This window comes from Botrytis deweyae, assembly GCF_014898535.1.
Source record: "Botrytis deweyae strain B1 chromosome Unknown BDEW_028, whole genome shotgun sequence".
Lineage (NCBI taxonomy): Eukaryota > Fungi > Ascomycota > Leotiomycetes > Helotiales > Sclerotiniaceae > Botrytis > Botrytis deweyae.
Window position 1 is genome coordinate 290,627 of NW_024066235.1, and position 18,279 is coordinate 308,905.

An 18,279-nucleotide genomic window follows, 5' to 3' on the forward strand; every position below is an offset into this window, starting at 1 on the left:
TATAATTGTATCCTGAAGAGATATGTTAGTAATCCTTATATTCGAGTATATAGTCTTTCTAAAAAGAAAGTATTTATTAACATAATACTTTATTTTTAATCTAAATATATATCCTTTATAGAACTGCTTGGTTTTATTAAGATCTTTTGAAAAAGTATAATTCTAAAATTCTTTTTTGAATCCTAAATCCTTAGTTTTTTGAGCTTTTCTTTTTTTAGTTGATACTTTATCAGGAGAAATATAAGGATTAAAAAAAGTAATAAAATGAGGATGAGAAGGAGTATTGGTTAAATCCAAATCTCTATAAAGGGAAATACTGAAATCTACTTATAAAGAATCAGTATTGTTAATTGTTGTATTAATATATTCTTTTATGCTGATGGATTAATTGAATAGAACCGGTTTTTTGTTAATATCAGGTTTTTTATTAACTTTGGATTTCTTGCCGATTTATTTAAAACTAGTGTTAATACTTGTTCGGGATGTTATAATAAAAATAAAAGAAATAAAAATAAAAAGGTATTTCGAATAAATAAGTAATTTGTGATATTATTAATTAGTGTTGGTTTGAGAGAGATATAAAAGATATAATTCCTATTATATATAGACCTTTAAATATCTATTTATATTTAATTTAAGGAGTTAGCTAAATAAGGGAAATAGTAGGTCTTATATAAGCACTACTAAAAAAACTAGTTTTCTTTGCTTTCGTCTAATAATCTTAATATAATTGCCTTTGTATTAAAGTGAATTCTTTGAAGTGAATTCCCTTGAATGAATTCCCTTGTCCATACAAAAATACTCATAGAATATAATATACATCAAAGGAATATAAATATAAAGATATAAAATAAACTTCTATTTCGAATCTACAATACAACTATAATCAATTCTTTAAAAGTATATACCTAAAAAAACATTCTAAACCATACACTATATATATAACTAAAAGAAAAAAAGAAAAAAAAAAGAAACTAAAGAAAAGTTAAAATAACTAAATTAAGAATATAATCTATTATACACACTAACCTTTATAAGTAATTAACAACAGGAAATAAAAGAATATAATCTACAAAAGAAAAAGAAATATAAACCTATTGCTAACAATACAACATATAAAAAAAGTGTTACATATAAAAAAGGAAACTATAATAAAAGAAGGGTTGACTGATATCGCTTTTATAAAAGATTTTTAGAACCTAAACTTAAATCATAAATACAAAAGCTTAATAAAAATAATAATATAAATATTATATTGATATTGAATAATACACTAATACATAAAACTCCTTATATCAAAAAATTCCTGAAAAAATCCAATATCATAAACTTCGACTGACCACCTCAATCTCCTAATATAAATACTATAAAACATATATAAAAATATATATATACAGATTAGAAAATAACAAAATAAAAGTATTTATCCCTCAAATACGAAAGAGATATATAAAGCTTAAAAAAAAAAAAATCTAATATACCTTAAAAAATCATTAATAATACTATTCTACATACTATAAAAATATATAAACTTATTATTAAAAACTATAAAGATAATAACTTTTATAATTAAAAAATATTTTAGAAATAACCTCATTTTAATTTAAATTATAAGATTTAAATAATAAAATTTCTTTAATAAATAACATAATGCTATACAGATTTATATATAAGATTATTATTTTTAAAAGATTGATATTCTCACTTATAGCAAGCCGATAATCACTAGAAACAGGCCCTCATATAAGCAAGGTAAAAATTTCTGTGATGGGAAATGATTTTTCCGTTCCGAATTTTTGTGCACGGCCAATTTTAGGATCTAGCGAGCTAGTTATGTGATGGGCAAGTTGTATTTAGTGTACGATACAAAGCAAACCTTTTAAACCTTTTATTAGTATCTTCCAATGTACCAAATTGATTTCACAGATCGAAGGCTTTAACTATTACAGTTCGGATTAAACAATCGGCTCTTTTAGCGCTCTAGCTTGGATTGATATTTGAATGATTAGGACTGATTCCATTTTGGTGCGCGATTGATGTTGTTCATGTGGAGGAAGCTTCGGGATAACTTCTGTATTTCTCACGATCGCTTCATTGTTTTCTTGAATTCCTTTTGGCTTTTTCGATGTGTTTTTGAGCCTGCAAGAATATTCTCCTAATTAGTTTTTATGGAAAGTTGGTACATGGCATAGTGTTACTTTGCTAGGTCAAATCATGTGCTTGAATATCTAATAATATGTCATCGCATATATTGTATTGATACTATGCAGTTTTGAGGTCACAAGGAGGAGGTTATGAGGGCCTTCTATTTTGTCTCTGCACCGGGCATAGAGGCTCTGAGACTATGTGTGTAGTTGCACGTGCATAATATGCGGTATCGATATCGTACAATCATAATGTCTCATATATTGTGTTGACGTTGTGCAATCACAATAGTCCCACGTGTTATACCGATTTCGTAAATTATTTCTTTTTGAGACATCCCAAATAGAGGATGAAGGGGCTTACAAGTGGTTTCCCCTTCGCGTCAACAATCTCGTGTACAAGGGCTGTAAGACAACGTATACGAAGCACATAATCACACTTTGGTAAAGCTTCAACAATGCTGATTCCCTCTGCATCACGTTATGTGTTTACGCGACGGGAAAACAGTCTGTTTAAACACTTATGCACTTATTGAATATACAACTCTTTTGAGACCCTCCGCCTATATCCCTTCAAGTCTCCTTCATTTTTGTAAGATTGAACCCGGGATATCTTATCATTTCTTCAACCTCAGATGATCGCTTTTTTACTTCACAATCACGTACGATTAGGAGTGATTTGTAGGGGAAATTTACAACTGGCTGAAGTTGGTCAAAGCGAATCATAACCCTATTCGTTGTATTAATATTGATGAACTTATTCATGTCTATGGTCAGGTACTTGCGTTGATCTTCTGAGAAAACTGTTTGAGGCGGGATATTCTGTTACGACCGCCCAATTAGTTCTCCATCCAAAAACCAAAGTGGCCATGGTCAGTCAGCTCATCATACACCATGTTTGATGGCCTATGCTTTCCATTGGGTAAGATGAAATTGTAGCAATCCACTGGATGGTTATCGATGGTTTCTAGACAGTGGCAGATGCTCTCCTAGCAAGACTCAACTCCCATCCTATGCCGCGCCTGACTTTTTGATATCGATTGTTCATGAGTTCACTAGAATCCGAAACAGATCGGACGATTTGGAGTTGCAATTCAACAAATTAGCCTTGCGGTGGTACCAGATCCAGTGAAAACCAAAAACAATCGTCCAGATATCTTGGGGAGTTTTAAAATTTTGAAAGATTGATCTGCCGAGTATGCAAAGTTAAACTTCAGGGGCCGATGTGAATGACCATACACATTGCGGGGCATATCGGGATGTGTGCAGATCTGAGCGAAGCATAAGCCGAGAAGACATAGGCGAATAAAGTTTGGCAACAAGAGAAAAAGAACACTGGCTCGACTGGTTCATGACGAGAGGAACACTTTTGGAAGGTGTCAAAGTTTACTAGAACCTTCAATTGATTGAATCATAAATGCAAAGAGACTAAAATATTTTCCATCTTTTGATTGTCTTACATCTTATCAAAAAGTATAATTTACATCAGATTTGAAGAAACAATCGGATTATTGGAAGTATCAAAAGGTGGTCAAATATGGCCGCTTTGTTTTCCTAATTGAAGGAGGTGAAGAAAGCAACATAAGCGAATGTATCATGAAAAGGGGAGAATTTCAGCTAGTGCGATAACGACCTCACCATCACATTTCCAATGCCCAAAATAGCTGGGAAATCCGTATTACTTTACAGTATCTAGTCTATTAAATGCACTCAACATACCACCAACCTTAATGTTTCAAAGCAGGACAATGCTCTCTCCCCCGCATTTGCTTTAAGATATCGTACTTGATACACGTGGCCAAATAACCTTTTTTATGTTTCGGCCTCGGAATTTTCCTTCAAAAACATGCTTTTGCACCGCACCTGTCAATGCAACAGCGTCGTCACCTTATCTTATCTATGATGGTTAACTACAGGCTTGGCAAAGATATCGCGAATACCCCGCGCCCATGTTCATCATTAGTCAAACTCTCTTTGTATTGCGCCATATCTTGATGGTTATTTCGCCATGTCTTACTTGCGTGAATTAAGCTTTCAAACACACCGAAATAGAGGTACCAATACCATCTCACAATCTGAATATCAATGGAAAGCTCCGTCTCGATTTCAGTTGGACGAACGGAAGTAGGGAGACCCGAATGGCACTAAGTTGGTAGTTAGTTAAAAGGGCTGATGCTATCTGGTAGATAAAGTGGACACGAAAACGAGTCTGTGGGAAATAGAGTTTGTGGAGGGTCCGTGGGGCTGGCTGATTCCCCATGTTCTTAGTACGTTGTGCGGTACGTACTTTTGGTTTTTTCTTACGTGCTGCAGCTAGTGTTTACTGGCACATGTTCGAATTCATGTGTATTTGTGGTTTGATAGTAGAGGAAAGATAACGGCATGAAAGTTTCACCCACGCCAAGAAAGTATAATCTGTGGTGTCTTTTCCCTTCCAGATAGTAAGATAGACAAATATAGGTTAGGCTAAACTATACAATCAACAAGGCAGTGGTGATTTAGGAGTTTCGAATTTCAAGAATCAGATGAATGAGTTGTTTTTGGATTGTAGACAAAAAGGATATTCTTGTCTTTCGTGAGAAATTTAATCAATATCTCGGACACAGTTCAGAAGAGAAAAGAAGAGTATTTATTGCACCAAGATCATCTCAATAACTCACTCCAGTACAAAAAATAGGTTTGAAGGAGAATTTCAAATGTTTGATTCATAATACAATCCAAATGTTTTGGTATTCCATCCCGAGTTCCACCTAAGGGGATACCAATATACAGTACAAATTCTTCATATAATACAATATGTGAGCCAAGTAAACTCGTAAATCATCGTCGTCAAAAATCGGGCTCTACCCAGGTATCAAATATTCGCCATATACAACAGTCCAAACAGAAGCTTATTATCCACTGTCAAAGTTGATATATCTTAGCGTCCCTCGGAATTGATGATATCCTTTCCTTGTTCATCCTTCTTGCGATAGAATAAACTCAACACACTTCCTCTTCTTTCCCTCTCAGACCCTTCGGACTTCCTGCTCGATACTCTCACTAGGAGATCATCAGGTTCCTCATCATTTGAGTCTGACCACATGCTTAAAACGGATCCTTTTCGTGGTTGTGATGAACTACCGCTGCGGCCATGTTTGGCTTCGTGGTGAGTGCCCATGAAAGCAGAGTTGCTGATATTTCCGAACGCAGTAGAACGTCGTCTCTCACGTGTCGCCCAACTGTCTCGTTCGTGGGTTGTAGTCTTCCAATCTTGTGCAAAATCATCGAAAGGAGAGTCTAGGTGTGAGGAGGAGCTTGTGCTTGTATTGGTTTTCTCTGGATGGTGGGTTAGTCTCTGAATTGACAATAGTCATGAAAGAGTTGAGCAAGGAGATAACATACTGAGTGGTGACCCAATGGCCTGTTCTGCGAATGGATCTGCGAAGAGAGCGTTTTGCTCGCCGACGGTTTGAAGTCTGGAGTCCATGATGGCTAGTTGTGTATGATTGATTGATTGTTGTATGATACGCGTTTGTGTGCGTAATGAATTTTGTTTGAGTATCGAAGTTGTGTGTGCTTTGTTTTGCTTGATGGTATGAATGATAATCTAAATTTGTAAATCGAAGGTACAGGCTTCTATATATACTTGCTTGTGAGATGCTCACTGACTCCCGAAGGGGCTGAGTTAATGTCATTAGATCTGATCATCATGTCTTAACGCGAGACCTTGTCCCAACAGGGTCTAGACGTCATACTGCCTAAATTCTCGAGTCGACGCAGACGCCCGGGCTTGATGATCGACAGAACAATCATTTTGTGAACCTATCAAGATGACTACTATGCCCTTCGCCTCTAGGTAACGGCTCCTGTTGGTCAAACATGTACTTGAGGTTGCACACTCACGAAGCGAGACGAATAGATCACGACCAACATTCACTTGGCTCTACATCATGCTGCATTGAGTAAGCATAATTTCCCCAGAATGTGATGCTTGGCGAATCCCCTCACAATTGACCCAAGAGTTATGATTGGCATTCAGAGTGACGAGCCGAAATCTTTATCAGCAGTAAGCCGTAAGAAGGAAGGATCGCTGCTAATCAGTCTATGATAAGCAGTGTAATCGACACAACCCCCGCATTTTGTGAATTTGCCTCATCTTGGCACGCTTGCTCTCAAATCGATAAAGTTTCCCAACATCGATATTGGGAATTCAATTGATGTCTAGCATCCCATGTTGTCAATTGAGCAAGGCATTAGTATTACCTAAAGTCCACATTAATATAAATACTTAACTTTAATCACTCGAGTCATAATAGAATTGACATCTCAAAGTCACAATACCAGTGTCAGAGATCTTTCGCACTGCGGTGAGCATGGCAAATACGATTGGCTTGCAAGCGTCCGAGCCAATTTGATGACTAGACTCACCGTTAATTTGGGAGAACCATATCAAAGCTTTTTGTCTCAGTGCCTGGGATTATCATAAGGGTTGTGGGAGAAGTTGTTGTTATGCATTAGTTGGATTTGCCACCAAGAACAGATCAGTCTCAGAGGCTCGAGTGGCCAAAAAGATCCGCGCATCAGTCTCCACATGAGCATCATGACTACCGAACCTCCAAGCACCCCAAGCACCCCACAGCACAGACCCCTAAAATGTATAAAAAATGGAACACAGCGTTGACCTCAATGTATCCCTTAAGTGCCAATGGATCTTATTGACCAACCAAAATGTTAGGATTCCTAAAACTTGATTAGACATTCATGTTTATTCTTTGATATACAATCCAATCAATATCATTCTTATTTCAAGAATCCGAGTTGTTGTGAGTAACATACTGGTTCTAAATCCTCAGTCTCCTTCCAATTATCTAAAATCTAAATTCAGAATCAAGATTCCGCTTCATAAGTAATGTGACTTAAATTTCTGACCAACCAGGCTTTATTATTCAAGGTGTATTGCACGGACTACATCAGCGCTCATAGTCGGCACTCATGGGAGATGATGATTTTCACGAGAAACAAAGCCCCTGAAGTGACTGAGGAGGAGATCACTCGATTCATTCACTTAAATACGCTGAACTTCAATAGAAGGGAAGCGAGGTCAACCTTACACCAGTCCTTTGCTCAGAAGATTCCAGAGTATTCCTTTCACAGCCTCTTCATGACATGAACTTGCTCAGGGAACGGCAGCTTGTTTAAACTAAAAGCACATGCACGGAATACGATTGTGTTGAAGCCAAATCAACGCCTATTCATTCTTATATGTTCTAAACTATTGCACTTGCTCGCGCAATTTGATTCTATTAGCAGTAAGTTTAGATTTGCTTTCTCTGAATAGCCTTATGCGATACCGATTAACTTTGGTTGGCTGCTCTCTTGGTGCGGGGTAATTTTGAGACCACGATTCAAGTGATGTTGTATAGTCGGGTAGAGTTACCCATCCCGATAAGGCGAGCGACCGAATCGTTCGTGATAAGTAAGCGTTAGCTCCAAAAGTTGACCTTTCAACTGAGGTTATGTACCCTATTGCAGATGTTCTAATTTATTTTCTGAAGCAAGGACTCAAGTTTCATAAGTAAGTTTGTGGAGTGACGAACACACCTCAACTTTTAAAAGTTATAACAAATTTGTTTTTCTATTTTCTAATACCAAATCAATCATTTGATTGTTCAAATTATAATTAATCATTATACAAAATCCTAAAGTATTCAAACAAATACTTCAAGAGATATTGCCTAGTCACTTCTGGAAGTCTCCCATCAGTTCGTGCACCCACTAGTGGTCTTCTAGATTCATTCTATTCTGCAGAAGAGAAGCTACTACAGAGTCAGTCATTGTTCAGTAACCTCAACTTCTCAGGCAACGTAATAAGTGAAGTCACAGTAACATTTTAACGGTATGAAGTCTAGAGAATTTACCAACCACAGAAACCTAGAGTCAATTTTTGGAGACAAAACAGCTGATCGAGATCTTCCATTCCCACTAACCATATTGACAGGTAACGAATGTCCTTGGCGGCGGAAGTTGCAGCCCGGTGCCAAGTATTCATACTTTAGTCAGAGTTTAAATATCTTGGAAATTGACTCCGGTAAAGTCTAATCATGTTCATACAAACACCCACAAGATATTCCATTACCGGTATATGGTCTTCAAATAAGCAATCGGGAGTGAAAACATCCGGAATTCAGAGAGAAAGCCAATTTTACTACATCGTGTGATGCAAGTTCAAAATCACAGTCTAAATATCGACCTAACTGATCAATCTTGTAATCAAGAACTGCCAGCCTCATATATCAAGTCAATGCGACGGTTTTCATTGACCATCTATCTTGTTTTTTTCCCACCTCGTAGGGTGAGGGGTTAGAGTAGCGCTATTGCTGAGGAGTATGTTGATATTGCTATGGCTTCATGTAATTACCTATAGAGACTAAACGAAACTTCTACTTTATGCGGGGTAAAGCCGCAAGGTTCTATCATATACTTCTTAAGAACGCCTGGGAAATCATAAGGGACAAGCATCCTGCTACCGACTAGTCAAAAGTGTGTTAAATTTGGATGAACTCCAAGAGGTGATAATACTGACACGGACGATGATGATCGTGAAACGGCGAGAACATGACATGGCTGTATATTCTGAGCGGAAATTACATGCGAAACCAGCGACGACGGCCCCAAAGTTAGATCAGAGATGTAACTTGGCGTCGTCACTTCATTCGTTTTGACAAGATAGCAAAAAGTGTTGGAAGTAAGGAAGAGGATTGAAGAACGTGTCTCAATAGGAAGACTGGGAATGTTCCAATCCAGGAAGTTGACTTGATATCTAAGTTTAAGATTCATTGAGGAGCTGAACAAAATATCGAAATCTTACACCTAGCATCTTCTATATCATATTTGGTTCGGCTGCGGAGTCAACATGGCTATTTTGTATCCCCCTGAGTCACTTTAACAATGTCTGCGTCAAATACTTGTAAGGAGCAAGAGCTTTCACAATATCATGAAGCGTGCCAGGGATTTTCCCCTTCATACGATCGAATATCGTGAAGTCTGTTCGAGGCACAATGATAATCAATGTCTTTCGGCTCATGTGGAATGTGCTTGGCAATGATCGATTGTTCGTGCGTGGAAGAGTGGATTGAATGCAGTGTTGTAAGCACCACCTACCTAGGTAGCTGAAGAACAGAAAACGGCATCGCTCAATTTGAGATAGAGGTCGTATTGAGGGTAAGGGACGAGTTCTATTCTAAGTGTGTTAAGACATGACAGGAACATCTCTAAAATGGCTGTTCATCACATTTAACTCCCAGTGAACGAGTAAGATTCGCAACGACGTATCACCAGGTTTGGGGATTAGTGAATCTCAAACCAGTTCACTGACTGACAGGCAAGGCTTAGCACTAATCGGCTAAAAGATCTCTTCTTCTTATTTGAGAGACCTCGTTTGAATCAGAGTATTGGACTCGAAGAGAATCTTAATCCGAATGTTTCCCCACAAGCAAAATCTGGCTTGTTCTGGGTCATTTACCTGCGTCTATCGGGGGAGCGCAATGCCCTATCGGAGCTGATCTGTAAGCATCCCAAACATAATCTCAAGCGTTGTCTTCATAACGAACTGGATTATGATTTCTGCAACATATCGCTCTGCAACATATCGCACAGATTAGAGGGTTGATACATGTATTTTAGGATCAATTGGGATCATTGGCAAGATGCTATGAGAGGTATATTGTGTGTATGGTTTATGCCATATTGGAATGAAATATCTAACCCTAGGCTGGACCTTTTCAATAATACCGGCTTGAATGAGGAGTTCCAAGAATGATAGGGGTCATGTGAAAAGCTGGTCATGGCAGAGTTCTTATATTAAATAGTCAACTTGCAAAATTTTCCGAGCCCTCGCTTAGCCCCCTTTCATTGGTCCTAGTTTTGCGTACTAGATTCCTCTACTATCTGGAGGCAAAACCAGAAACCAGCCCCTCAAACTAGAAACTATTTGTCAAAGAAGTTGCACCACTATTGACAGTTTTCTTGAAGTTAAGCAATCCGCTTGAGATTACGATCTGGTGGTTGAGTTTCTGCTCCACTGAACGTATATGACTCTGAGCTGGACGACCAGATGGGGATCCCATTAACATAGACCACTTAAAAATCTATATATCAAACTTGGAGATCAACAAAACCAACAAAACAGCTGCTATCAAAACATCCCGTTTTACAAAGTGTCGAGATGGGCATATCGAATGCCCACCGCCTGACTAGAAGTTGACAAATTAGTTATGTAGATGGATTATGATATGTTCAGCAAATAGAAGAAAAAAAAGATTCTCATGATAGCATACCAACAGCCAAAAAGTCACTGGGCGCGCGGTTATTGAAAATTTGCGGGTTTGGGTAAGGTTACCAGATTTATTCATTTCATCATGAGACTTGATATGTTTCTCGGTCCAAAATTCCGTTACTGGGTGTACTGCACTAGAATAAGCCGCTTTCTTATGATGGACTAGCACTGAAGGGGTTTGTAGCAATCATTTTGATCGTAGGGTAAAACAATCCATGATAATTGGCTCTTTCACGTTCCGCATCAGATTTGACATTACACGAAGACGTAGTGTCTGTCTGTAAAGACAGACTGGGGGAGAGGTAGTGCCACTACTTTTCTACTGATACCTAGTATGTGTGTGCCTGTCTCCGAATAGGTCAACATTCGAGTCATACTCTTAGGGAAATACTTGGCCTTGGTTGTAGGTATTGAATGTAACCACAAATACGCGTAGTAATATCCATGTCATTACCTATTCCTAGAAAACAAGTGCTCATTTCCAGGAGCAGGTACATCATACATAGACCTGTTATCTACGAACTGCTAACACCCCATCTTAGACATAAGGTACAATCTTGGAGAATCATTTTCCGAATAGAGATTCTCGCCAACTCGATGAGAGCCAAAAGTCTTGAGACGAAGTATACAGGTGTTGTAAACAGGTAGAATTCGTCCAGACGGGCGTTCGTTCAGTAATACATTTCTAAAAGATCGAACTCGTTAGTCACTTTCCAAGACATAAAGCCCCTCCCAAGAGCGTAACGACAATGAATACCAGGTAATCTGGCTCAGGCTTGAAAATACACGTTGAAAAGGCTACACTGAAGAGCGCTGAAATGAAAGTAAATCGGGTACCAGAGAATCTCGGGGTTTCCACAGTGAAAAAACCAGATGTGCGATAGCACTTAACGAAAGAGAAAACAGGAGACCCGGAGTATTGAGCATGGTAAGAATATTGCTCTGCTAAAAACCCAATATATTGTTCGATTGTCGGGCAGCTCGATGTTTGTAAAAAATTCATTAGAAATTGAATAATGAAAGAATATCAAAATTAAGGTAGATCCTGATATCAAACAATTGAAAAATGAATTTGGTTAAAAATTCTGTAAGTTGAGAAGTGTCCTGTCAGTCCATGCACCCAACAGTACACCAACTATCGGATTTTTCCTTTTCTCGAATATCTATCTATTCAGCTATCAAACATTCGAACCTATTAAACTTCAAATTCGTTATTTCGAAAGTCTGTATCAATGCTGATAATTGCAATAGGTAGTCCCACGAAGCCCAACATGTACAGGAAAATATAGAGATGACGCGTAGCATAGCAAAAAGATAGAAGCCATAGACTGTTCAAGAAAAGTGTACAACTCAATACATTATCATATGAGTGGAGTATAATACAATTGTGTTTCTCCCTTTCGGGATATACCTATGACTATAACAAGCCGGTATCAAACCCTCGCTAGTAATTAACCCTCCTCCTATCTCTCCGCTGAGTGGTAAAGGGGGCCCGTGAAGAGCCCCATACTATATCCACGTACTCTATAAACGCCTCGAGAATAAACAAGAAACCGAAGGCTAATATCCATACATTTCCTCCTAATTCGTTTGCTAACTCTCTCTTGATCTACTTCGCTCTGTTATTTGTCTTTTCCAAAACAGCTTCTGTCTTGGTTTTGTTTTCCTTTCGCTCCTTTGTTCCTTCCTCAATAGCTTCCCCCTCAATAGCATCGGACTCACTCAAACGCGACAAGTCGTCCGAGATTTCCTCGGACTCTGTGAAGTGACCTTCTAATTCAACGGGTCTGTGGTCAGCTGCATCACCTCCACTCATTTGCCATTCCATCAATTTCGAAAAGGCCGAGTTGGGGTTGTTAGATAAAGTATTGTAGGTTCCAGTTTCAGCAACCTTTCCATCATTGCCCAAAACAATAATGTGATCGGAACGCTTGATAGTTGAAAGACGATGGGCAATTGAAATTGTTGTATTATGTCCTCTAAGTAACGCCGCAAGGGCAGAGTTAACCAGAGTTTCGGATTCGGCATCTAAAGCCGACGTTGCTTCGTCTAGTATAAGGATATCAGGATTCTTGAGCAAAGCTCTAGCAATTGCAATTCTCTGTTTTTGTCCTCCGGATAATTGGGCACCGCGTGCTCCAACCTGTGTATCCAGACCTTCAGGGAAGTCGCCAATGAATTGACAATTTGCTTTTCGTGCAGCTGCGATGATCTCAGACCTTGAGGCATGAGGTTTTCCATAGGCAATATTTTCGGCAACTGAGCCAGACATAAGAACAGGCTCTTGACCAACCATTCCAATACGACGGCGAAGAGACTTTCCATTCATTTTGGTTATGTCTTGGCCGTTGATTGTAATCGTTCCCTCTGTAGGGTTGTAAAATCGTAACAAAAGTGAACCGATAGTAGATTTTCCTCCGCCACTGGGTCCAACAATTGCCACATTAGTACCTGAAGGAATTTCAAAGTCGAGACCGTCGAAAATCGTGACTGCTGGTCGAGTTGGGTAGGCGAAAGAGACGTTGTTGAATTTGATGACGCCTTGTGCAGACTTAACCTTAGTACCAACAGTTGCAGGAATTGTAGGCTTTCGATCTTGAAGCTCGAAAAGACGACTGGCAGCACCAACTCCCTTCATGAGTTCCGAATAGAAGCTGGAGACACCAAACAGACTTGACCCAGCATAAGCTGTATACATTAAAAAGGATGTTAATTCACCGATACTTATCATACCGTTCTTAACCATAGAGCCACCAGTGTATAGTAATGCCAAGATAGTCATGTTACCGAAAAATCCGCTTGAACTGAAGAATGTTGCACTGATCAATGCTTCTCGCTTTCCCAATGAGAATATCTTCTTGATTTGTTGATTGTATCTGCCAACTTCTTGTGTCTCACCAGCGAAGGCTTGACTCGTGCGAACATTTCCGAGTCTCTCTTCGGCGATTTTGGTCAGAGTTCCCAGATTCCTTTGAATTTTTCGACTAAGATTCCTGATCGCTCGACCATAAAAGAATGCACCGATTGCAACAGGTGGGAACATGAGACACAGGATGCTTGTAAGCTTTAAGCTCACCCATGCCATAGCTGTGAATCCGGCACCTCCGCTGACAATGGCTCGTAAACCATCCGAGAGATTCTGAGTAATACTCTTTCCAACAATAACCGTATCTGAGCTCAATCGAGAAATAAGATCTCCAACTCGGTTGGCATCAAAGAATTCCGCATTTTGTACATAAGTTCTCCTGTATAATTGTGATCGAAGTCTGGCTACAATTCTTTCTCCAACAATTCTCAATATAATGATACGTCCATAGTTAGCAGCAGCGCCCATAGTCAGAACGCAGGCGAGAGCAATGAAGAATTGAGAAATGTCTAGCCCAAAAAGTTTTTCGCCTTCCGAAGGATCTTTAGTAGCCAAGTCGAGAATTTTTCCAATGGAGAACGGTATTGACATGGTGATTGATGAGGATATCAGCAGGAATACAAAAGCCAGACCGAGCCATTTCGCCTCCGGTCGAGCAATTTTGAGCAATCTCCATATTTCACCGAAAGCAGCTGTATTTCCTTGTTTCTTCCCACTACTTTGTAACCTTGCGCTCAAATTGACCTGTGTCGCTTTAGAGGCTTTCTCACTTCGTGCGAAATCTCCTTGTTCATCAATGTTATCTTCCTCCTCTTCCTCGCGCCTTTGTCGTTCTCGTGTGATATGATCCTGTCTATCTGAGCCCTTTGGAGAATCTTGCAAAGGCGATGCACTGTTGAAAGGTCGTAATTGAGATATTGCCGGCCGCCATGGAGATGCTAACCCAATTCTTGTTTGTTGGAGAAGACGACTTGTAGATAGTTGTGGGGCTGGCTTAGACGCGGGGCTCAATGGCGATGGCGAATTTTTGAAGCCGGATGAAAATCGTTTTGCGACCAGAGAAGGTCCGGAGGGAGTCCATCTTGAAGCTGCGGGAGCTGGAATGGGTTTTGAAACTTGCTTGAAAGCTATATCGCAGATCGAGGCCCCTCCCCAACCATTGCCTACTGTCAAGGTGCGCCGCATTGTTAAGTTTTGATGCACGGATTGTGTACTACATCCGCTGAATTCACCGATGAAGCTGTGAAAGATATAATCGCCGAACTGTCATTATTGCGTGGGAGTATAAAGATTATGGATGTTTCAAACGAGTTGAAAATAATCGAAGGTTGAGAGTTTTCCTTCTAAACGGGTAACCTAATAACATTATTTACTAGGAGCATATTTAGATTTATTACTACCTGGTAGATTTAGTTTCCGTCATCGCTTCCTTCCAATCACCTTATTTATGCAATTATGCAACCAATCACAACATTTATTCACGGCTTATGAAAGCTAAACGTGGGGCTAGATTTGGACGCTGTTGGCTTGAGCTCGGCTGGAATGTTTGGGCGCAAAGGATAATTGTTGTAGAACATTCGATTCAAAGAGTTATACGATAAAGATAGAAAGGAAATCTGAAAACAGCTTCATAAATATTCAACAACACAACTCCAAGAATATTGAAGAGTTACAATCACGAATACTTTCTGAACTATCGCCAACATGCCGATAAACTATAGCAAATGGGTAAGGTCATTCCATATACAATATTGGAACACATACCCCTCATCGTCGTCCATCCCCCACTTCGAAAGGCTGAAGATTCAAGGCTGACAAAATATCAGGATGCACTCGAGTTGAGCGACGACTCAGATGTTGAAGTTCACCCCAATGTTGATAAGCGCTCTTTCATCCGAGCAAAGCAAAATCAAATTCATCAGCAGAGATATGAGAGAAAGAATAAAATAGATACCTACAAGTATGAGCGAATCGTCAACGATGGACTTCTCAAGAGGATAAACGCCCTTCTGGTTGCTTTAAAATCTTACAGTCCTCAGACTGACAAACGTCCGGATGATCTTGCATTTCAAGCATTGATGGAATCAACTGGCGAAGATGACTCTCCACCTCCACCTCCAGAAGGGGTACATACTCATGTCAAAGAGGCACCACCAACATACTCTAAGATGATGGCGGCGCTTATTGACCAAGTTAAAACAAAGGTCGATGAGGACAAACCAGAAAATCGATTCGAGGCGTATCTCGCCGAAATCAAAGTACATCAAGAGAGGGTTGAGGACCTTCAAAAACAACTTGCGGTCGAACTGGAGACTTTGGAGAAAGAGGAGAGCAAGAAGATTACTAGTGAGAGTATACATACTGGATTTGACAGCTCCTTTGTAGCAAAGGCAGACCCAAAACCAACGGCCACAGAATCGAAGAAGCCCAAAGAGAAGGTCCAAGCTGTAGAAGTCCTGAATCCTCATGCCCTCGCCAATAAGGATGGCTCGAAGCCCGGCGAGCAATCCTCGGGAGCCGATGCAGATGTTGATGAAGACGAAGAAGAAGATGATGATGATGTAGAAGCTAGCGAGCTTGGAAAGAAATTTGCAGAAATTAAGATGGGTGACTATCGTACATGTCTTCAGTACATCTCCTCAAATCCGTCAGTGCTTGCAGAAAGAGAGACCGATGGCTTACTCGTTTTGGCATTTAACTCTGCAATCGCAAACAAGGATGACTATGCTAGGCAATGTGTTCACCAAGCTCTATTGCTTCAATACTGCAGAGCCCTAGGAAAGGATGGTGTTGGTTTGTTCTTTAAGCGTATCACTACTAAGGGTCACCAAGCCCAAAAGGTCTTCTTCGATGATGTCAACTCAACGTTTGACAGAGTTCGTACTAGAGCTAGGGAAATCCAGAAGCAGAGAGCAGCTGAAGAGGGCACCGAAGGTGGAGTTGAGCAAATTCAACTTCATGCTGTTGATCCTGGTACCACTATCAACATTACTGTTCCACCTGCAACGAGCGAGGATCCGGAGGTGATTAAATCGAGAGAATTGTTCGATGCATTTCCACCTGGACTGCAACGAGCTTTGGAAAGTGGTAGCTTGGATGAAGTCAATAAGGTGTTAGGCAAAATGAGCGTCGAACAAGCAGAAGAAGTTGTAGGCCAGCTCAGCGAGGTAAGTTCATATCGTAGTGTCTGTGTTCATTTGACCTGCTAACACATATCTAGGGCGGTATGCTGCAACTCGAGGAACAAATTATTGATGCCACAACCGAGGAAGGACAAGCTGCATTGAAGGAATTTGAGGAACAAGAAAGACAAAGAGCGTTGGATGAGAATTACGGTGATCCGGAATAAGTGTCTGTGGATCATGGGAAGGGGTAGATGGCGAAGGAATTAACGAAATGATGCGAAAAAGAAACACGCCGTGCAATTTAAAAGAATAGCTTGAAACCAGCAATGGTATTATAACTTTCTCAATAAGTAAATAGTAATCACATTTCAAAGTCCAGCATTTAGGAGCAATGTTAGGTATTATAAACAAATCTTTAATAGGTATGCGTGTCTGTGCCATTCATTTTTAACGCCCCTTTGCCCAGAAGATCCGATTAGGCAATTCTTGAACGAAATAAACAACCATCTTGTACGATCTTACAAATCCATAGAGAGATCACCCAATCCACCCAACCAACACCCTCTAATATCCAGTAGCACCAGGCGCCTTCTCATCCTTCTTTAAGCTCATCAACAGTTCTCTGAACTTCTCCTTTCCAGTGCCATTTGCACCACCTCTAGCACCCTTTCCACTCAAATCAACCAATTTCGCGATACGCTCCCAGCTAGTTCCACCAGCAGATGTATCTTCTCGGCTTGCTAAAAACTCCTCAGCTTCACGACGAGTCTGCGCAATGGTCTTCTCTTTTTTGGTGTTGTAATTCTCGTAGAAATCATCAATGTTTTGTTGGGCAGTCTTGATAGTTTCTTGCTTCTTTTCTTCGGATCTCTCCTCACGCGCTTGAAGTTGGAGATCTCGACGTTCGCGCCATTGCTTGATGACCTCTGGCTCTTCTTCGTCGGAAACTTGGGGCTGGTAATTGGTGTATGTGCTGGTGATTTGTCCGCTTGGTGAAACATTCTAATTTTGTGAGTATTAGCTTCCCTTGAAAACGAAACTAGTGATGGGAAGATGATATACCTCATTGCGAGTATCAATGGCAGGGAAAGAACTCTCAAATTCATGAACATCCTCTCCTCCACCTCCACCCAATAAATCATCATCGCCATCCTCTACAAATGCGGCATTGTCATTGCCAGTAGCAAATTGATCCGCATCGTCACCCAAAAGGGCCTTCTCACGACTCAGGAAATCATCGGCACCTCCTTCGAAAGTAGAGTCGCCTTGAGTCGTTTGCGCTGTAAATCGTGTTGTTAATAAAGCGTACACATTACTTGTCATTTAATCTCTCAAAAGTGAACTTACCACCAGAGTCAAAGTCCTCAAGAGAAGGGAATCTATCAGCCATATTGAAATCTGAAGTATTGGTTATGTGCAACTCTTGATTCGAAATCGCAAGCTGTCTGTTCCTAATACGATGATACCGAATGCCAATTACACATGCGCCTAAAGCCGGGGTGCTAGTACGGAAGTTACCGACACTAAGGATTATTTGGAGAGCTTGAGAACGAACTCCAGATGCAAACAACATAAGAACTCACAATTCAACTGAATTTTCCCTTTTCACATCAAATCGAGTAGACATAAAAGATCATCAATATCTGGAGATTATCTCTGGAAAGTTTCATCTTTTTATCAATTGTTTTTCGCCATTTAATAAGTGAAATCTGGATTGCTGCTGTATAACAAAGCCGTTCTTTTACCTTGTAAATTCAATTTAGCAAGCAGACGCCGACAAGCAAACGCTTGAATACAAACAAAAACTCCATTGAATACTCGCCATTC

At 39.8% G+C, this 18,279-nt stretch overlaps 4 protein-coding genes across 4 annotated transcripts; 1 reads left to right on the forward strand and 3 right to left on the reverse strand.

Moving 5' to 3' along the window:
- Positions 1-5,064: 5,064 nt before the first annotated feature.
- On the reverse strand, positions 5,065-5,613 carry EAE98_009476 (uncharacterized protein; the record flags this gene model as incomplete). The annotated part of the gene is made up of 2 exons (XM_038957097.1): positions 5,065-5,462; positions 5,529-5,613. The coding sequence occupies 2 exons, from the start codon at positions 5,611-5,613 to the stop codon at positions 5,065-5,067; spliced, it is 483 nt and encodes a 160-aa protein (XP_038806570.1).
- A 6,457-nt stretch (positions 5,614-12,070) lies between these two features.
- EAE98_009477 (uncharacterized protein) lies at positions 12,071-14,512 on the reverse strand (the record flags this gene model as incomplete). Its single annotated transcript, XM_038957098.1, has 1 exon — positions 12,071-14,512. The coding sequence occupies one exon, from the start codon at positions 14,510-14,512 to the stop codon at positions 12,071-12,073; it is 2,442 nt and encodes an 813-aa protein (XP_038806571.1).
- Positions 14,513-15,031: 519 nt separating this feature from the next.
- On the forward strand, positions 15,032-16,676 carry EAE98_009478 (uncharacterized protein; the record flags this gene model as incomplete). Its single annotated transcript, XM_038957099.1, has 3 exons — positions 15,032-15,055; positions 15,154-16,494; positions 16,548-16,676. The coding sequence occupies 3 exons, from the start codon at positions 15,032-15,034 to the stop codon at positions 16,674-16,676; spliced, it is 1,494 nt and encodes a 497-aa protein (XP_038806572.1).
- A 340-nt stretch (positions 16,677-17,016) lies between these two features.
- Positions 17,017-17,842, reverse strand: EAE98_009479 (uncharacterized protein; the record flags this gene model as incomplete). The annotated part of the gene is made up of 3 exons (XM_038957100.1): positions 17,017-17,454; positions 17,515-17,732; positions 17,800-17,842. 3 exons carry the CDS (start codon positions 17,840-17,842, stop codon positions 17,017-17,019), a joined length of 699 nt encoding a protein of 232 aa, XP_038806573.1.
- Between the last annotated feature and the right edge of the window lie 437 nt (positions 17,843-18,279).